The 20249-nt window shown below is 42.0% G+C and overlaps 1 protein-coding gene across 6 annotated transcripts in view; it reads right to left on the minus strand.

Annotated features, from left to right (window-relative positions):
- FAM118A (family with sequence similarity 118 member A) overlaps nt 1–20027 on the minus strand; it is a 31979-nt gene extending 11952 nt beyond the window's left edge. The window contains exons 1-8 of one of the 6 annotated variants that reach the window (XR_012155484.2): nt 19725–19806; nt 12218–12273; nt 9729–9981; nt 8226–8447; nt 7429–7557; nt 6983–7268; nt 3408–3440; nt 1331–1446 (exon numbers count right to left, since the gene is read on the minus strand). Coding sequence is in view for 4 of the 6 variants with exons in the window: in XM_073316057.2 (XP_073172158.1) it covers nt 3408–3440; nt 6983–7268; nt 7429–7557; nt 8226–8447; nt 9729–9981; nt 12218–12264 (970 nt within the window). In the remaining 2 variants the exon portion in view is untranslated. Of the gene's footprint in view, nt 1–1330; nt 1447–3407; nt 3441–6982; nt 7269–7428; nt 7558–8225; nt 8448–9728; nt 9982–12217; nt 12274–19342; nt 19430–19724 lie in introns of those variants that run through there. The other 5 variants (XR_012155485.2, XM_073316057.2, XM_073316020.2 and 2 more) reach the window with 5 other exon arrangements.
- Nucleotides 20028–20249: the final 222 nt, after the last annotated feature.

Genomic DNA, 20249 nt, shown 5'->3' on the forward strand with positions numbered 1-20249 from the left:
CAGGTCAGATGAAAACTTTGGGAGGACAGTTCTGCAGATGCTATTTAGGTAGACTCTGAGCCCACCTCCTACAAGTATTACTTGCTAGTGACCTGAAGGAAATACATGTCTGCAGCCACTCGAACAAAAAATGGTTACCTTCCTGCACTGCAGTTGTTCTTCTAGGTGTGGGTGCAGATGTATAGACCATGACCCAACTTTGTCCCCTCTCCATTGGCGTCTCTATTCTTCACATTTAGTGCAAAGGAAATGAAGGGATTTGAGGCTGCACTACCCTGATATAGCCATGAGAGGGGCAAAGGCAAGAGGGTACAAGTGCCACCTCTACAGGTACTGCTATGTAAAGTTATCTGGCTTTGTTGAGCTAGGTGCACACACATCTCAGTAGAATACCTGTCTGCACCCACATCACATACTGAAGAACAATTACACTACAGGTAGGTAATCATTTTACAGTATACAAGGCCTAGTACTACATGGAGTTCAGGCCTTTCTGAGAAGATTTTTCTCAGTATTTTCTTTGTCCTACAATGAAACTTGTCCCCACGTGCCAATTTGCTACCTGTACTTTGCTGACATATTTCCAATTCCAGGCAGTGTGGCTTCCCTCCCATTCCTTGTTTTCTCTCCAGTTTGATGCTAACTCTGATGGCCAATCTACAACATAAATGACTTGCTGATAGCCCACCTCTCTGAGATAACAGCTATACACTGACCAGACCTTTCAGCTGCTCCAGTCCCCCTACTTCATCAGTTTTCAGAAGAGTGCCTCAGTGCCCTCTCAGGATCTGGCCCACCTCTAGGCATTTTATCAGGCATTGGTCCTAGTCTAGTTGCTCAATGAAAGATTTCACAATTTGCATTTCTTCTGGGAACTCAAGTATTTGCTTTCCAGGAACTCATATTATAGAACAGGATCTGAATGTGGAAACTTGTCCATGGTGGGGATGCACCACTGTACTCTACCCTCATTTGTAAATGGAATTTCCAAAATGGGAAACAAGATCACCTGCTATCACGGAGAGAGCTCAGATAGGCCCCATTCAATTCAAGGGAACCGGCTGTCCCAAGAAGCTCATCAGAATTACTTCCTATAGTTCCAAACAGTTAAGAAGGTGGTCTCTCTATTCTTAAGATTCCCTCTGAATTTGGTTATCATTCATATGAAAAGCAACAATAGGACCTTTGTGGCACACTCGCACTTCCTGTTTACTTGATGTTTTAAGTTTCCCTCTAATTTGTGGAGGTGTGTTTTACTTCTGGGTACTTCCCAGTTGTAATGGATCACAGAGTACCAGGTGCCCACTGGGGAGAAAAGTAGTTTACTTACCTACCCATAACTTTTCCTTCTGTGAAATGGCCACCTGATGCTCCAGGAGACCACCACTCAGGGCATCACCTAATCTGCATTAAATTCCAGTTGAAGGAGAAATCTCTCAATCCTTCCTGCAGAGAGAGATGGAAATAATCTTGGGATTTCCTCATACTATGATCCTACTTTGCTGCAAGTCTTCATTTCCATTTGTATAATAAATGGTTAAGTAGATTGCCTGTCTCTAAGCAGGATAGTTTTTCCATAGTGTTTAGCAATCAGATTTTATAGTTTGTCTTCTCAGTTTGAGTAGTTGGCCAGGAAATTAGAGAGGCAGTCAGTTCTCTAAACAGCTCTACCTGCTGGTAATACATTGTGAAATTAGAGACACTTAAAAAAAAAGCCCTCTATTCTCAGATGAGAAGGAATAACCCTATTATAATGGGTCACAGAGCACCAGGTGCCCACAAGGGAGAAGGAAAAGTTATGAATAGGTAAATAAATAATATTTACTGACCAATAGTATATGTTTGCACCATTGGCCAGAGGATGTCAAATATTCCCTCCACAGCCTCATCAGAGTGAGGGATTCTTCTGGACCTGAGGCACCTGTGGACATTTCCATCATTACAATGGACACCAGGACCTAAACTAGGCCCCCACTATTTGGGCTAAGAAAAGCGGAAGGAATAAAATTTTTGCTTTTGCAGTGATATTGTATGACAAGCTCCATTCCTGCAGTGAGCACACTACCCTTTAGAACTCTGGGATCCACAGTCACTAGAGGGATTCCTGCTTTGGGCTGCTTAGAACTACACATCACAGCACCTGCTTCTGTTCTTGAGTGTAAGAGGGAGGCTGTCCCTTTAAAGTCAGGACATCCTTCTCCCCAGAGCCTAGAGACTTGTTTCTTGGAAAGCTACTAGCCTATGTTAAGGAACCATTCTTACCTCCATACAGGATATTTCCAAAAAGCGTGAGCAAGATGGGTATTAAGTTTGCTGGTGATATAGGGTTGGGTGGTTAAGTTATTACAAGGAGATAAGTGAATGTGCAATATGGACCAGGGTTAAGATTTGTTTTCATATTTTCAGTTTCTGACTGCCCTTTGTTTGCTCTCTTCTGAAAGACAGATTTAGTGACTAATCTGAAAGGAACACAAGCATGAAATCTAGTTAGTTTGGTGAGTTAAACACAGTTTTAGATCCTACACTTGTCCCTAAGCCTCCCTGCCAATGTCTGGTTTTATAATTCGAATGTTTTCTCTCTGCTTGCAGCATGAAAGACCCACACAAATAATGGGAAATGAGTAATTAGACACAAAGTACTTTAAAATGTCCAATGTAAACCAACAGGAGAATTTTACTCTACTTTTTCAGTTAATTTTAGATGTTATTTGTAGCAATAGCAGTTAAAGAAGTCTCAGAAGTCCAATTTTAAGTTGATGGTGTTGTTTTAATATTAACATTAACTCCCTTATATCATATGTTTAAATCTATTAGTCCTAATCTCTGATAAGGAGGGAGTACACCCATGAATGAGCAAATGCTGAACAGATTTTTACCATCTTTGACTTGCTTGACAAACAGGAGGCCTAGGGAAGATCAAAGTAAGTGGCAATAGGCAGGATTAAAGATTGAGGTTTTCTGCCTTTTCAGATTCACTATTTAATCCTTGTACTGCACAACATTTGTTTGGGGGAAGAAAACAGCAGCAGTGCTCAGTACCTAAATCTGAAATTTGTTCAGTCCCAGCTATACGATGGAAAGCGTTCAAAAGGGTGGAGTATAGGTGGTTGGCAAATTAAAGTGACAAGTTTTAAAGCAAGCTAAGACTGCACAAAGGTTAAATCGGTCTGATTAGCATGAATTGTCTGCCTTTTATGGCAACTGAAAGACAACAGTAATCTACCACTAAGGCAACTTGTGGGGGAAAAAACTAGGGAACACACATACATTTCAAAATCAAGGAGATTTTCATAGCCAAATCACAGCTCTGCAGTGATCATGTCTGTCATCTCTTACTTAATTTACGGTCTGAATAAGACTTCACCCATTATTACTTTTGAAAACTGTATTATAAAAATATTCTTTACCCAACAGTGTTGTACTATCCACTAGATCAGCATCTAGAAAGAGAGAACAATTCAACTGTGAACAACTAGTCTGGATATTCTTTAGTAAACTAAAGAACAACAAAAAACTGTAATAGCTTTTGAATAAAATTCTGACACTCCAGATCAAATAGTTGCTAGAGAAATATTTGTATCTTTTATATAATGCATGCTACCTACTAAGAGTCGAGCCCTTTTATTTTAGAAATAAAGCATGGTTAATGCAAGTACCTTACAACATTATCATTATACAATATCCAACATTGGCTTGGCTTTTAAAGGTAGTCAGGAAACTGCTCTAGTATTACACCTAGGCAGAGTTCTATAAAGTGAGTAGCACAGTAATCAAGAGAACTATCTATCTATCAAACAACAGAATCTGAACACACTGAATTTTCAAACAATTGATCAGGGGACATAACATTTAAAGTAGTCTCAAAATGCTAATACCAATGAGAGAATTTCATCAGTTTGTAACAAAATTTTGGCACTGGCACAGCTTGTTACAAATATATTTGTAATGCAACCTTTGTAAAACTAGCTCATGATCCTGTTCTCTTAAATGACTGAAGAAAGTTTAGTGACAATTAACTATTGCTAATTTGTGAGAAAAAACAAAAATGAGGCTGTGATACACACTTATCCATTGCATCAAAACCCAGGAGACTGGCTATTACACCAAATAAGTTATGTCAATTTCTCACTGCCACCTGTATAACCTGAAAAGCTGCTTTCCATATCTGTAATCAATTTAGTTTGGGTTCCTTCTAAATTTTTTGATTAAAATCAAAATGAAGACTCTTTAGCCCCATAAACACGCTCAAACTAAAGCCTGAATCCTGAAAAACACATACGCATGTGAGAAGTCCCACTGAATTTAACAAGATTACTTGTGTGCATGTTTGCAAGGTTGTAGTCTAAGCTTGCAGTCATTGCCAGTAATGGTTTGATGTGGACACAGCAGCAAAATGAGGAATTAAGTGGCAGAATACAACTTTTATTAAAGTTTAACACAGGGGAGGGGCGCTACGTGCCCATCACCACGCTCTCCCACACCAGACATTTAATTGGTTCCAGTATGGGGATTTCAGGGCTCCTTTCTATATAATACATAATTGGTGCCAGAGTTACAGGGTTCCTTACCATTCAACCCATAACATGGGGCTGGCTCTCCTCAGCCTACCCCCTAGGACTCGGCTCTCTCCGAGTCCTAGCACCTCATGAGGGGGACTCAGCATGCAGCAGGGTGGGGTCCTCAGCCTTCAAGGGCCACAAGGTCTGACCTTGGCCCACAAAGTCTGAACCTATCATGAGCCCAAGGCCCATTACCAAAATTCCAGTCTTTTACCTCTGGGAACCATTCATTTTATTCTCTTAACCACACAGGTAACCAGCCGCAAGTTGTGACATATAAACAACTCCACCCCAGTACCTCGGTTAGGTACTAAGCACTTTCTTACTCAACTCACTGTGGATTGAAGATGCCATGAAGAAGGCAAAATACTCCCTGGTCCTCTGCCAATTAGCCCATGGGAAAAAAGTTCCTTCCTGAGCTCTTAAACAGGCGACTGGCTAGACCAGGGGTCGGCAACCTTTTAGAAGTGGTGTGCCGAGTCTTCATTTATTCACTCTAAGGTTTTGCGTGCCAGTAATACATTTTAAAGTTTTTAGAAGGGCTCTTTCTGTAAGTCTTTAATATATAACTATTGTTTTATGTAAAGTAAATAAGGTTTTTAAAATGTTTAAGAAGCTTCATTTAAAATTAAATTAAAATGCAGAGCCCCCCAGACCGGTGGCCAGGACCCGGGCAGTTTGAGTGCCACTGAAAATCAGCTCACATGCTGCCTTTGGCATTCGTGCCATAAGTTGCCTACCCCGGGGCTAGACCCACAGCATCTGTCAGGCAGCGTTCTCATTCCTGTTTGGGTGGGTAGTGGGGCCTGCTGGAATGGAGCTGAAAGAGGCTAAATCCTGGGAGCTGGGGAATTGTCACTAATCAGCACCTTTCTCCCCAGCTGGCCACTGGGTGCCAGAGACTCCCAGGGGGGCTGGGGAGGGGGAAGAGCTACCTATTGTCCCTTGGTGAGTGTCTTCCTCCCTTGCTACTGGGACTGTCCCCCTTTCACCACTGGCCCCAGCAAGTTTCTCCACCCATTGATGTGTGTGCGTGGCATTTTCCCTTTTAATTCAGATTTTAATCAGCATGTTACACTGGCTGTCATCAGATCAATGTTTGGTTTGCATCTGACTGACTAGCCATCAGTTACTGTTCAGACCTTTAAAAAAGAGAAAAAGATTGTGTGTAGCATTAACCGGTAGAAATACGTCTAAAGGACAGACTCAAGTTTACAGCCAATATCTGCAAAGATCTGCCTTTCAGTATGTGTCCCAGTAGGATGTAATCAAACAACACATCCATTGTTTTCTTAGATGTCCTACATACCCAGCCTCCTGAAGACCTAGAGGTTTCAATGGCCTTCTTGGAGAAATCCACTCCTCACCTAATCTCTGTTCTAAACATATAGTCTTAGCCAGATTCCAGAAATCATTACCCCACTTACATCCACCTGCACTTTGATTTTTTTTAAACTTACTGTTTTATAATCAGGTTGACAGAGTTCTAGTCACAACAGTTTAGCAGACATAACAGAGAACAGCTGTGAAATAATTATCTGTTACCCAAAGTTAGTTTCCTTTGTTAATATTTCTCCAAAGTGTCCTGATGAAGGCCACAGTAGAATAAACCTCATCTATGCACTAACACTTGAAATAAGAAGATTGCTGGAAAAGAACTTCTAAAATATTTGTCATATTTTTTCTCTGTCTCCCTTTTTTATTTTTGTATTTTTTTTTAAAAAGACTAATTACTTCGATAAGTTTTCAATAAGATTGAAACAGAATTCATAGACTCAGATGTAAAGATTAATTAATGTAGTTCATCTCTCTGCCAATACTGGACCATTACATACAGGACATTTTTTAGTTTTACCTTAATCTAGTTTTAAATGCCCCATGCAATAAGGCTTCACTGCTACCCTTGGAAAATTATTCTGCAGCTTATTCAGTCTGACAGAGTTTTTTCCTGATGCTCAGATAAATTGTTCTCACACTGTTCCCCCCACTGAGTCAATCCATACAGCTTTTTAACCACTTTTGCTATCTTCTCTGAACTCATAATGCCTACAACCGAATATTTTAATCTGGAGTACTGCACTTAATGAAAGTGAAGTTTGAGAACACACATTAATAACTTAAGGAAAAAAATCCTTACAACCACACTATAGCTGGCAAATACAATAAGCAAGCAGGAAATTCAGAGTGAAGGGTAAATTTACAAGAAATCCAAACATCTGAATGTACAAAAATTCAGTTACAATTTTGTTATTATATGCTCCTACTCTGTATGTCAATCAGAAGCAGAGATTTTCATGCATGCACTCATAACTACCCATTAGATTAACATCTCAAATCAAGTGCCACTTGTACAAAGAATATACTAAGAATGAAATTCAGTTGCACACACAGAAGTTCAACATAACATAACAAAACAAAAATACCTGGACTCCTCTGCTTGCAGATTTGAGCAGTTAGCTCTTGGACATACTCCGGGAAAGATTCAAAGCAATCTCCATAGGATACTACTTTTATTCCATGCAGAAGCATATCTGCCTGGAGTTTAAAAAAGTGGTCTTCATTTTCTTTAAGCACCAACATATAATGTTCTAAATCTACTTTATTCTTTACAGTATACAGAAAGAGAGCCTGGAATATTTGATCACGCAGAGTCTCTCCACAGCCCACAAACAAGAAGGATTTCATCAGATACAAGTTCTGCAGAACCTCCTGTTAAGAACATTAAGATCACAAAAAAAAATGTTAACTATTTGGCCAAAGACACATGGGTCAAAGTAAAAACATTTTTTTAAAGTTTCACACACACAAAAGAGGAAATGGAAAACTCAGTTTGGCAAAACACAGCATGTTCTTGAAAAGTCACACATACCATTACTTCGGGGTCTTGAGTAACATCTTTATATCCTGAAGGATCCAACACCATTCCACAGGGATCTGTATACAAGCCATGAATATGAAGAACTCCATACTTTATATGACCTCTTGCCCACTGAAGAACCTAAAGCAAATCATGCATGTAATATTTACTTTGGATTATACTATACTACTGAAAAAGGGGAAACTATCTTCTTGTACAAGTGCCCAAACATGTAAAACACAGTTGATCGTTTCTGCCCTTTGTGTACGCCACCACTTGCACAGGTTACAGAAAAAAAACAGTTCAACTACTAACATTTTGAAACAGAAGTTCCTAAACTATAGACTGTAAAATTATTAGAATACAATATAAATAACAACCTTTTAAAGGCTTTTTGCTTTTGACCAAAATAAACTTATTCTAGCTTTTTACAAAAACATAAGACACTAAGAATAAAACAGACAGAAAAATCTTCACACCAGTCAGACATCTTTGAGTCTTCCTTTCCAGTGTATGAGTGATGAGCTAATCACTTCACTAGATTAAGTTACATTTGTGATTGTTACAATTACTTCATCCACATGAATTGTACTGTATATAAGAAATCTACCATTGGTATTTTCTGGCAAATTGTATCACATTATTCAACCAGACAATGAAAACTTTCTGTCCATGGCTATTATTTTACTTCACTGAAAAGCTTTACAGAAAACTAAGTAGTAATGAGTAACTAGTGAAAAAACCTGCAAAAGCACAAGACAACTCCTTTCTCCTATAAGAAGTCTTGACATTTCATTGCCTTATCATACCTTATCCTTATCTTTCAGGTCTAAAGACTCCATAGGTTTACCCTGTTGCTGACCAAAAATCTCAAGTAAATTGTCATAGTTTGTTGTAAGGACCATAGTGCCTCTCTCCATTAGCCTGAGGATTGACTGTAGAACAACAGGATTCTGAATGTGTTGTTCCAAGTTATCAAACACCTCCATTAAGCAATCCTGGAAAAAGTTGGGCTTGGAATCACCTGTGCGCTGAAGAAAAAAAATAAACATGGTGTATGGTTAAAGGTAAGTACTGTAACTGCCTTTAGCAGGATGGCAATGGTCCTTAACCATTTGTCCCAATACTTTTCTTTAAAAGGAATTTACTAAAGTTATCATATTTAGACAGCTCCTATAGTATATAAAATATTATGGTTTGAAATGTCAGAGATAAATTTGAATGGCTTCACATATCCCTCTATTAGTTATACAGCTCATATAGTAAGGTCATCCACTTTTCTAAAGCTTTTTGACAGGAATCAACTTGTGCAATGTGTAGGCCTGGGGGTGGGGGTGGGGATCTCTTCTGTAGTTAAACTTTCCTCTGCCACTTCCGAACGGAAATATTAAAATGTGCTCCACTCATCTTTTAGCTAATGCCCAAACTCCATGAGGGGTAGACCAGAGGGAGTTCACAACACACCAGAGTTCCATAGACTGCACTGGCTTCCTGATCACTTCCAGGTGCAATTCAATGTGCTGATGTTCATGTTTAGAAGCTGTATACAGTTAGGGTCCTAGCTTCATGAAATCACAAGTGCTGTCATTGCCTCTTAGTTACCATTCCCTAGATTTAAAGTCTGGGGTGCTTGCAGAGAGTCCTTGTCTCAGGAAATCACTTTTGCTCAATCAAACCAGAGATTCTTAATCTTTAGGATGAGCTGCAAAGCCCATCTGTATATGCAGGATTTTCCCTGAGGGGATGGGATGGGAGTATTATGCTTAGTATATCTCTATATATGTTTGAAATTCTCCCTCTATATTCTCAATGCATCTACTGGAAGATGACTTCAGGCTGTTTTTAATGGATTTCCCAAACAAAACTTCTCAATCTCAAAATCAGTGGCATAGATGCACATTGAATGGGTGGGGACTTTCCTTATTTGAAATGAATGGAGCTGTGACAACTTAAGGCTATCAATAGTGTCAAGGTCTGTCAACATTTCTGTGCAATCTCTGGTTTCAGTCAGCAAAGCTATAAATTCTTATTTGAGTTCAGAACACTGACAGACTGACTTATCATAACATAAGCATAATGTGTTTCCACAGCTTTCAGCGAGGTTTGAAATAAAACATTCAAATTAATGCAAGTAAAATACACACACACACACACAGAGCAGTAACCCCTACAAGTCCCTATTAGAAATCAAGGCCCAATTGTGCTAAGTACTGTATAGTAAAACAGACTCTTTCTGCCCCCAAAGGGCTCAAAACCTAGGAATACTACTATTATAATAATGTCTTTAAATAATAAGTACTATACACACTCACTGGGGACATCTTTCTTATGAGATCATGTGCAACTACAAGCAAGTCTCTGTCTTTGATCACTTTTTTGCGGAATTCAGCAACGTCTCCTGGATGAAGCACTTCCAGCTGTTCAGCTGCTCCAATGACAGCTTCAATACAGCTCCTCCATGAGCACAGTGCTGGTATTTCTGGTGCTACAGCAGCACTCACTCCGGTTCCAATTACCAAAAGAAGATCCCAAGGCTGCTTCCTTATTAGACTTTTTAAAATCTTCCTAAAATAAAAACAGAAGATCTACATTTTCTACACACTATGTTATCTTGTCATAGTTTCTTAGGATTTTGATAGAAGAGCAATTTAGTGTGTCCATGTGAACTATTAGTGCTTGTAACAAGTGCCAAATTGACAGCCCTAGAGTAGCAATACTCTGTTTCTCAACAGATCAGCTTTGGCCAAGCAGCAGCAGCAACAAGCTTTCTCAAAGTGAGAGGTCAATGTACCTCAGCCCTAATCAAGAGAGACCACATCTAGGATGGGAGAATGGGTATGAGACCTCTTACTACTCTATCTTTGGCCTGTATGCTGTGACTGCAACTAATGTGACAAATATTGCAAACTGGGATTTGTGATCAAGAACTGTACTCAAACCAAATTAATTTCACATAATTTACTTTTACTTAACAGCTATAAAGTAGCAATAGCTTATACTCACTAATATACTTAGCTGGATTTAAACTGGCAATCTAGAAATGCAACAATCTGTCGCCAATTTTCAATCCTTTGGGCCACCTACTCATCCTTTCAGAAGTTCTTTTAAGAGAGCTGTACTTCATAGTACCATTGAAAGATCTACTAAATATACAGACCCTAATGACTAAGTTGAAATATTTTAAAGAGACAAAGAAATAAGGTTCTAGTTCATCTGCATCTGTATGTTAATCAAGTGCTGCAGCAGACAGTGAATTTATGTACAGTTGTGGTGTGAAAGATAGTCACATACATGCTCCCCTTCCCCTAAACACCTCCCTCAGCTGTTTTCTGTTTATGATAATTATCTCCTCCACAGCTATGTGACACCTGAAGCTTTCTAAACACAGGTTCACCCCAAAATGTTGCCTGCATGAGCTGCCCCTGGGTATTAGCTGTATAACAGCAAGCACAAGGAGTTCTCAGGCAAGTCTGATGGGGAGGCTTTCCGCAAAACAAAGTAAAACTGGACTTTGTAAAGAAACATCTCCATTAGTCCAAAATCATCCCTGAATGCAGAAGGCTTGGTAAAATAGATAGAATTACTGAGGGAGGGAAGCCTCATTTTCAATTATTTCATACAATTAAAGAAAAATTCTTCTTTCCTGAATTTCTTTTTCATTTATTTTTGAAGTTTTGTAGCTTCTCATTAATCTTGGCTTCAGCAGGCAAGCTTGAAGACCCTTTTTTCTGTTAAAACTCCACATAGTTATAGAATACAAAGTTACCAGAGACACAATCTACAAAGCTCTGGTTATTTACATCATATGCACATTACAAATTTGAGAAAAAATCTGGTAAGATTATCTGATAGAGATGCGGAATATATTTCAATAATGTGGAAGAACAAAATAATTTGACAAATATTCAACATTAAATTTGGTCTATAATATTTAACTCTTAAAACAGCCCTTATATCGTTGCTAGGGGTGGGTGAGCAACTGACATTATCTGAATCTACAAGCAACAAGTTAAACATCCCTGTTGAAATTGCGTCAGGTACAGCAACAACTAAAGTGGCTAAAGAGCTGGTTTAGACAAATAAAATACTGCTTTTATGCTCACATTTCTTTCTGCTACAGCACACACAAATTGTTTGTTTCCTCCAGGCATACATGCTACCTATTTCTCACTAACAGCTTAACCAAGTATGAAATATACTGGCAATGGAAAAGTTTTGTTCTCAGGCAAATGTTTACAGACTTTTGAGCATATGTGGTGCCATTTTTAAACATTTAAAAAAATATTTAAAAGTTTGGATTTTTTGGGTAGTTTTATAAAGTAACCTTCTCTCCCAATAATTTTTCTTTTTTTCTTCATGCTGTTGTCATAGCCTGTACTGAAACTATTTTCATGTTGCCCTTCAGCCAATATAAAGGGAGACCATCATGGACAGTAATTAACTCGAGGCTTTTTCATTGGTAGCCTTGACTTTTGCACATTTTTGTTAACTTATTGAGTTTTCATATAGATAGTTTAAAAAAAAAAACAACAAAAAAAAAAACCCACACCTAAAAGAGTCTAAATAAGTGGGGGGCGGGGAGGGGAAGGAAGAGTAGGAAGGAAAGTAAAACAGTGTACTAAAAATTTTGGAAGGCTAAAGCAGCAACTATGATCTATAACTTTTCACAAAGGTGCATCTGGAATTTTTGAAAGCTTCATCCTCACTCCCAGTTACCTTTGACTCAAGAGTCTCAGTGGGTGATCCCCAAAGAACAGAAGTCCTACCCTCTCTCACACACACTAGTTACCATTATATTTACCTTGATTTTTGTTCACTTCTGTTGGTTGTCATTTCTTCTGAGTCCATCTCTGAACCCTATTTTAAAAAGATTAGCAACTCTTAATACCTCAGTTTATATATGCAATACCTAAAAAATGTGCAACAATTACTGCCAAAATTAAATATTGATGTATTTGACCATTTCTTTGCATTTTCAATTTATTAAATTAACAATTTGTGTGCGACTTCTCACAGACAGTAAAACTAATGTAATTACAGAAGAGGAACTTTGATTTCAAAGTTGTCAATTGATTTAAGTGGAGCTATGACAATTTACACCAGCTGAGGATCTGCCCTACCTCTAGATTCAAGAAGAGAGAAAGCAATTTTTTCAAAGTTATATTTGTCCTTTCCTTAACCCCAAATCTGAGTGGCAAGTGGAGGAAAGACACTAGCCGTCCCCTACAGCCCCCAACTAAAACCTCTCCAGCACATCATCAAGGATCTACAACCTATCCTGAAGAACGACCTATCACTCTCACAGACCTTGGGAGACAGGCCAGTCCTCGCTTACACACAGCCCCCCAACCTGAAGCAAATACTCACCAGCAACTACACACCACACAACAAAAATACCAACCCAGGGACCAAACCCTGCTACAAACCCTGGTGCCAACTCTGTCCACATATCTATTCAAGGGACACCATCATAGGACCTAACCACATCAGCCACACCATCCAGGGCTCATTCACCTGCACATCTACCAATCTGATATATGCCATCATGTGCCAGCAATGCCCCCCTGCCATGTACCTTGGCCAAACCAGACAGTCTCTACGCAAAAGAATAAATGGACACAAATCAGATGTCATGAATTATAACATTCAAAAACCAGTCGGAGAACACTTCAATCTCTCTGGTCACTCAACAACAGACCTCAAAGTGGCAATTCTTCAACAATAAAAACTACAAAAACAGACTCCAACATGAAGCTACAGAACTGGAATTAATTTGCAAACTAGATACCATCAGATTAGGCCTGAATAAAGACTGGCAGTGGTTGGGTCATTACAAAACCTAAACTTAATTTCCCCAATACTAATTTCTCCCTACTGTTACACACACTTTCTTGTCAACTGTCTGTAATGGGCCACTCTCTTACCACTTCAAAAATTATTTCTCCTCCCTGGATATCTTGCTGTTAATTGAGTTCTCTCGTTAGACTGACCTAACACTTGGTAAAGCAACCCAAATCTTTTCATGTATTTATACCTGCTCCTGTATCTTTTTACTTCATACATCTGATGAAGTGGGTTCTAGCCCACGAAAGTTTATGCCCAGATAAATTTGTTAGTTTCTAAGGTGCCAAAAGGACTCCTCTTTTTTTTTTTTTTTTTTTGGTATCAGGAAGGTTTATAGAATATTTCAAGTTCTGAAGAATTACCTAGCCCAGCCCTTAAGCTATTACTAAACAATTACTAAAATTATGTTTCTGCTACAATAAAAACAAAACAGTCCAAAACATCTCAAGGTTGCGAACATGACTCATTCCCTGAAGACAAATTTATAATTTTTAAGTTATGCAGGAGGCCATAAACAAATTAAGAAACTTTACCTGTAAAGTATGCTACAAATTAAGAACTTTACCTTTCTGGTATGCTATGTTTCACTAGTACAAACACTTAGTTTGAGACATGCAGAGTACCTAACAAAAGTTAGGATAAGAAAACATTAAAAAGAAAAAGTGTCTAAGATGTCTGCCCTAAAGCAATTTTCTCTGTTATAGCTCTTAAATTAACATTTCAGGTTGTCATGCAAAACTTGCTCATGATAGTAGTCACATTTGGACACTCCTACAAAAAAACCTATCCTGCAAATCCTTAGATCACAGAAGATAAAGGAAAGGTCATTATCTTTCTTACACAATTCACTGAAATACAGCATGATTGGAGGGCAGAACCAGTTTAAGCTACTTATTCACTTAAATACAAAGGTTTTAGAGTAACAGCCGTGTTAGTCTGTATTCGCAAAAAGAAAAGGAGGACTTGTGGCACCTTAGCGACTAACCAATTTATTTGAGCATAAGCTTTCGTGAGCTGTAACCTCTTCCCTCAGTTAAACCAATGTAAATCCAGAATTAATCCACTGACCTTCATGGAGTTACTCTAGATTTATACTGGTGCAACCAAGATTATAATTTAGTCTGAAATTAATATGCTATAAAAACAAGACTATGGAATCAAGAAAACATTTTAAAACTGAGGGCACTATACTCAGAATAAGGAAAAATATATTAGAAAAATGAAATATCAAGTATATGAAAACACAAAGACAGTATGTAAATAACCATGATTCTGGTCTCATTTGGTTCCACTCATCAAATAATCTGCTCTTTCCAATCCTGCCTGCCCTGAAAGCTATTCCCTTGTTGTTCTTTTATTTGGGAAAATATTCCCCCCCTCCTCTCCTGGAATAGCAAACTGATAGAATTCTCTCCTTCCAAGAAGTTTTCTTACCAAGATTAAGGTCCAAAGTACCATCCTACTGCAACAATCTCAAGATGTATGCTGAAAAGTAACCTTTGCAAAACTATGTCTCCCCCCAACAGCCTTCTCTGGACAATTTAAACCCCAAATAATCCCAGAACTGCATTTTGGCAGGTTAATTTAACTACATCATCCTCCCTTGGACAGACGTCACGATATGCTTCTACAGACACAACGTTCTGAAGATTCAGAGCAGGCTGCACTGCAGGGACAGATGGATGGTGAAGAAATTTGGCAGCATGTGACCTCCAAAAGAAGAAAGGGGAGCGTTCATGTACCAGCAACGCAGATACAGGTAAGTAACCGTTTTCATGTTCTCTCCACAGGTACTAATGCGGAAAGTGGACTAGATGATACATCTGAGGGAAGAGAAAGAAGGAGACTCCGACGATTGGAAGGCATGAGATGCACTGTCCTAGGGTTGGGGGTTCCACAACCACTGCTCCCAAGAGAAGGAGGTGGGTGGTGGTGGTCGGGGACTCTCTCCTCAGGGGGACTGAGTCATCTATCTGCCACCCTGACTGGGAAAACCGAGAAGTCTGCTGCTTCCCAGGAGCTAGGATTCACGATGTGCCAGAGAGACTGCCGAGACTCATCAAGCCCTTGGATCGCTACCCCTTCCTGCTTCTCCACATGAGCACCAGTGATACTGCCAAGAATGACCCTGAGTGGATCACTGCAGACTACGTGGCTCTGGGAAGAAGGATAAACGAGTCTGAGGTGCAAGTGGTCTTCTCGTCCATCCTCCCCGTGGAAGGAAAAGGCCTGGGTAGAGATCGTCGAATCGTGGAAGTCAACGAATGGCTACATAGGTGGTGTCGGAGAGAAGGCTTTGGTTGAGTTCAGGATCCTGACACATGGAAGAAAGGAGAGCAGCAGAATACGGACCCTGGACTTCAGAAAAGCAGACTTTGACTCCCTCAGAGAACTGATGGGCAGGATCCTCTGGGAGAATAACATGAGGGGGAAAGGAGTCCAGGAGAGCTGGCTGTATTTTAAAGAATCCTTATTGAGGTTACAGGGACAAACCATCCCAATGTGTAGAAAGAATAGTAAATATGGCAGGCGACCAGCTTGGCTTAACAGTGAAATCCTTGATGATCTTCAACACAAAAAAGAAGCTTACAAGAAGTGGAAGATTGGACAAATGACCAGGGAAGAGTATAAAAATATTGCTCGGGCATGCAGGAGTGAAATCAGGAAGGCCAAATCACACCTGGAATTGCAGCTAGCAAGAGATGTTAAGAGTTAAGAAGAAACAAGAAGGGTTTCTTCAGGTATGTTAGCAACAAGAAGAAAGTCAAGGAACATGTGGGCCCCTTACTGAATGAGGGAGGCAACCTAGTGACAGAGGATGTGGAAAAAGCTAATGTACTCAATGGTTTTTTTGCCTCTGTCTTCACGAACAAGGTCAGCTCCCAGACTACTGCACTTGCCAGCACAGCACGGGGAGGAGGTGACCAGCCCCCTGTGGAGAAAGTAGTGGTTCGGGACTATTTAGAAAAGCTGGACGAGCACAAGTCCATGGGGCTGGATGCACTGCATCCGAGAGTGCTAAAGGAGTTGGCAGATGTAACTGCAGAGCCATTGGCCATTATCTCTGAAAACTCATGGAGATCAGGGGAAGTCCCGGACGACTGGAAAAAGGTTAATGTAGTGCCCACCTTTAAAAAAGGGAAGAATGAGGATCCGCAGAACTACAGGCCAGTCAGCCTCACCTCAGTCCCTGGAAAAATCATGGAGCAGGTCCTCAAGGAATCAATTCTGAAGCACTTAGAGGAGAGGAAAGCGATCAGGAAAGGAACAGTCAGCATGGATTCACCAAGGGCAAGTCATGCCTGACTAATCTAATTGCCTTCTATGACGAGATAACTGGCTCTGTGGATGAGGGGAAAGCAGCGGACGTGTTGTTCCTTGACGTTAGCAAAGCTTTTGACACAGTCTCCCACAGTATTCTTGCCAGCAAATTAAAGAAGTGTGGGCTGGATGGACTATAAGGTGGATAGAAAGTTGGCTAGATTGTCGGGCTCAACGGGTAGTGATCAATGGCTCCATGTCTAGTTGGCAGCCGGTATCAAGCGGAGTGCCCCAAGTGTTGGTCCTCGGGCAGTTTTGTTCAATATCTTTATTAATGATCTGGAGGATGGAGTGGATTGCACCCTCAGCAAGTTTGCAGATGACACTCAACTGGGAGGAGAGGTAGATACTCTGGAGGGTAGAGGATAGGATACAGAGGGCCCTAGACAAATTAGAGGATTGGGCCAAAAGAAATCTGATGAGGTTCAACAAGGACAAGTGCAGAGTCCTTGGAATCATAGAATATCAGGGTTGGAAGGGACCTCAGGAGGTCATCTAGTCCAACCCCCTGCTTAAAGCAGGACCAATCCCCAACTAAATCATCCTTAGGACGGAAGAATCCCATGCACCGCTACAGACTAGGGACCGAATGGCTCGGCAGCAGTTCTGCAGAAAAGGACCTAGGGGTTACAGTGGACGAGAAGCTGGATATGAGTCAACAGTGTGCCATTGTTGGCAAGAAGGCCAATGGCATTTTGGGATGTATAAGTAGGGGCATTGCCAGCAGATCGAGGGACGTGATCGTTCCCCTCTATTCGACATTGGTGAGGCCTCATCAGGAGTAGTGTGTCCAGTTTTGGGCCCCACACTACAAGAAGGATGTGGAAAAATTGGAAAGAGTCCAGCGGAGGGCAACAAAAATGATTAGGGGACTGGAACACATGACTTATGAGGAGAGGCTGAGGGAACTGGGGATGTTTAGTCTGCAGAAGAGAAGAATGAGGGGGGATTTGATAGCTGCTTTCAACTACCTGAAAGGGGGTTCCAAAGAGGATAGATCTAGACTGTTCTCAATGGTAGCAGATCACAGAGCAAAGAGTAATGGTCTCAAGTTGCAGTGGGGGAGGTTTAGGTTGGATATTAGGAAAAACTCTTTCACTAGGAGGGTGGTGAAACACTGGAATGCGTTACCTAGGGAGGTGGTGGAATCTCCTTCCTAAGACGTTTTTAAGGTCAGGCTTGACAAAGCCCTGGCTGGGATGATTTAGTTGGGGATTGGTGCTGCTTTGAGCAGGGGGTTGGACTAGATGACCTCCTGAGGTCCCTTCCAACCCTGATAGTCTATGATGATACCTAATAGCAACTTTCTGCTTCTCAAGAGCTGTGTGCATAAGAGCAAGTAATCTACATCAGAGTTTAATAGCCATAAGGAGGTAATTCATCACTGCTATTAGAGTAATCTCTGTGCCTTTGCCTGATACAGATTCTGACTTTGAAGGATCCAAGATACCAATAGAGGTGATGTTGTCAAGTCTTCTTCAGTGACCGTGCCTAGAAAAAGGGAGGCTAGAGCTGGAATAGGAGTTAGTATTCAGTGTTGATTTCCTGAGAATCCTATGGCTTCTTTAGGATAGATGGTCTTCTCTGCAGGAATCATCAGTTATTCTGATCAGCAGTTGGCCCAACTCTTTTTACTATCTCTCATACTGGACTGGGTCTCTACTGGTGACTCATATCCCTCATGCCTCAGACCCTCAAAGTTTCCAGTGCCTCTACTTGTATGACTGATTCAAACTCATTGAGGGTTAATTGGTCCTTAGTATGTATTCTAGCTTGCAAAAAAGAAAAGGAGTACTTGTGGCACCTTAGTAGAGACTAACAAATTTATTTGAGCATAAGCCGTCGTGAGCTACAGCTCACTTCATTGGATGCATGAAGTGAGCTGTAGCTCATGAAAGCTTATGCTCAAATAAATTTGTTAGTCTCTACTAAGGTGCTACAAGTACTCCTTTTCTTTTTGCGAATACTGACTAACACGGCTGCTACTCTGAAACCTGTCATTATTCTAGCTTGGTATCCTCTTCCCTCAAGAAACCGTTCTCTATTTGGTGGATCTCCTTGCAGTGGGCACTTCGGCTTGGAAGTTGGGTAATCAGATAGCGTGCTAGTTGACTATTTGAAAGAGCTCTGCAGACAATACTTAGTAGAGTTTATAGCAGAGCAGAAAATGCATTTAAGTTGTGCCTCCTTCCCCTGCTCCCCTCTCCCCACATACACACTAACTTGCTCCGAAACAAGAATAGGTCAGTATTAGGCCAATAATCTCCTGCAGGCAACAGTTCCTGTACTCCTCTTTAGGGAGAAGTTTCTCAGTCTTACCAGCAGTGCAATAGCCAAGTCTGAAACATTCCAAAAGGCTCTGAACTCTGTTTCTGAATTATTTCCCTGTTCAGTGTCTGCATAAAATGTCAGTCACTCATCCCCCTGCCAAAGGTATCTGCAGCCACGCATTCAACTTACGCATGTTACAATTTTTTTTAACCCAAAGAAAACCTGGCTTAGACGCACAGCCAGGCCAGCACTGATCTGCTCAGGAAAGGCACCGGGTAAGAGGAATTCATAGAATAGAATACCAGGGTTGGAAGGGAACTCAGGAGGTCATCCAGTCCAATCCGCTGCTCAAAGCGGGACCAATCCCCAACTTCTGCCCCAGATCCCAAATGGTTCCCCTCAAGGATTGAACTCAGACCCCAGGGTTTTAGCAAGCCAATGCTCAAACCACTGAGCTATCCCTACTTCAGGGATGACTCTGCCCACCTACCTGGTCTAAAAGTAGAAGTCGTGGAGTGGGAGAAGACGGCTGCTATTTTGACCCATGACAGCTCAAACCCCCCGCCCCCCCGCGGCCCCGGCTGCTGTGGGGCAGCAGCGCCCCCGGAGCGTTGTGCCCCCATGGCGCGGGGACAGGCCCGCGTCACAGGAGGCCCCCGCCCCCCGCAGGGTGAGGCGCTGCGCGCGGAACTCCCCGCGGCGGGGCCGTTCCCAGCAGCGCCCCGGGGCAGTAACGGCCCCTGCTCACGGTGAGCGGCAGAGAACGAGCCCCTCCCCCACCCCCGGGCTCCGCCGCGCGGGGCCAAGGAGGCAGCGCCTGACCTGGGGGGAGGGGGAGGGGGAGGTGGGATGACGGGCAACGCCCCACAAACCTGCCGGGCTCCTGCGCCGTTATCCGAGCGCGCCTCCCTCTCGGCTTCACCCCTCAGGGCGCCGGCAAGAGGGGGCGGGGCCTCGCGGCGGCTTCTTCCCCCGCCCGGCCCGTGTCCTCTCAAACACCGTCCCTCGCCCGGGGGCCCGGCCGCCAGCCCATGGCTCGGTCCGGCTCCGCCCTGTCCCGCCTCCTCCTTCTCCTCCGTGGGGAGGCTGGCCCCCTGCTCTGGCTCTGAACACCCTGCAGCCCCCGCCCCCGGTGCACGTCTCCTCTCCGGGGGGGGATAGGGGCAGGTGCGCGGTCAGCCAACAGCAGGACCCCGCCCAGGGCTGAGCCTTGAGAGCTCGAGCTCAAGGGCCAGGCCTGGGACACGTCAGTTCTGGGGGGGGATTTTTGCCCCATTGCGCAGGTGCGGAATTAATGTGTCTCCCCTCCCCCCCCCCCCCCCGCAGGTTCCCCGCCTCCCGCCATAATGGATGGTGAGGGAGAGGGAACGGGAAGCTGTAATTACACCTATTCCCCA

Source organism: Lepidochelys kempii, chromosome 1 (genome assembly GCF_965140285.1).
Source record: "Lepidochelys kempii isolate rLepKem1 chromosome 1, rLepKem1.hap1, whole genome shotgun sequence".
NCBI lineage: Eukaryota > Metazoa > Chordata > Testudines > Cheloniidae > Lepidochelys > Lepidochelys kempii.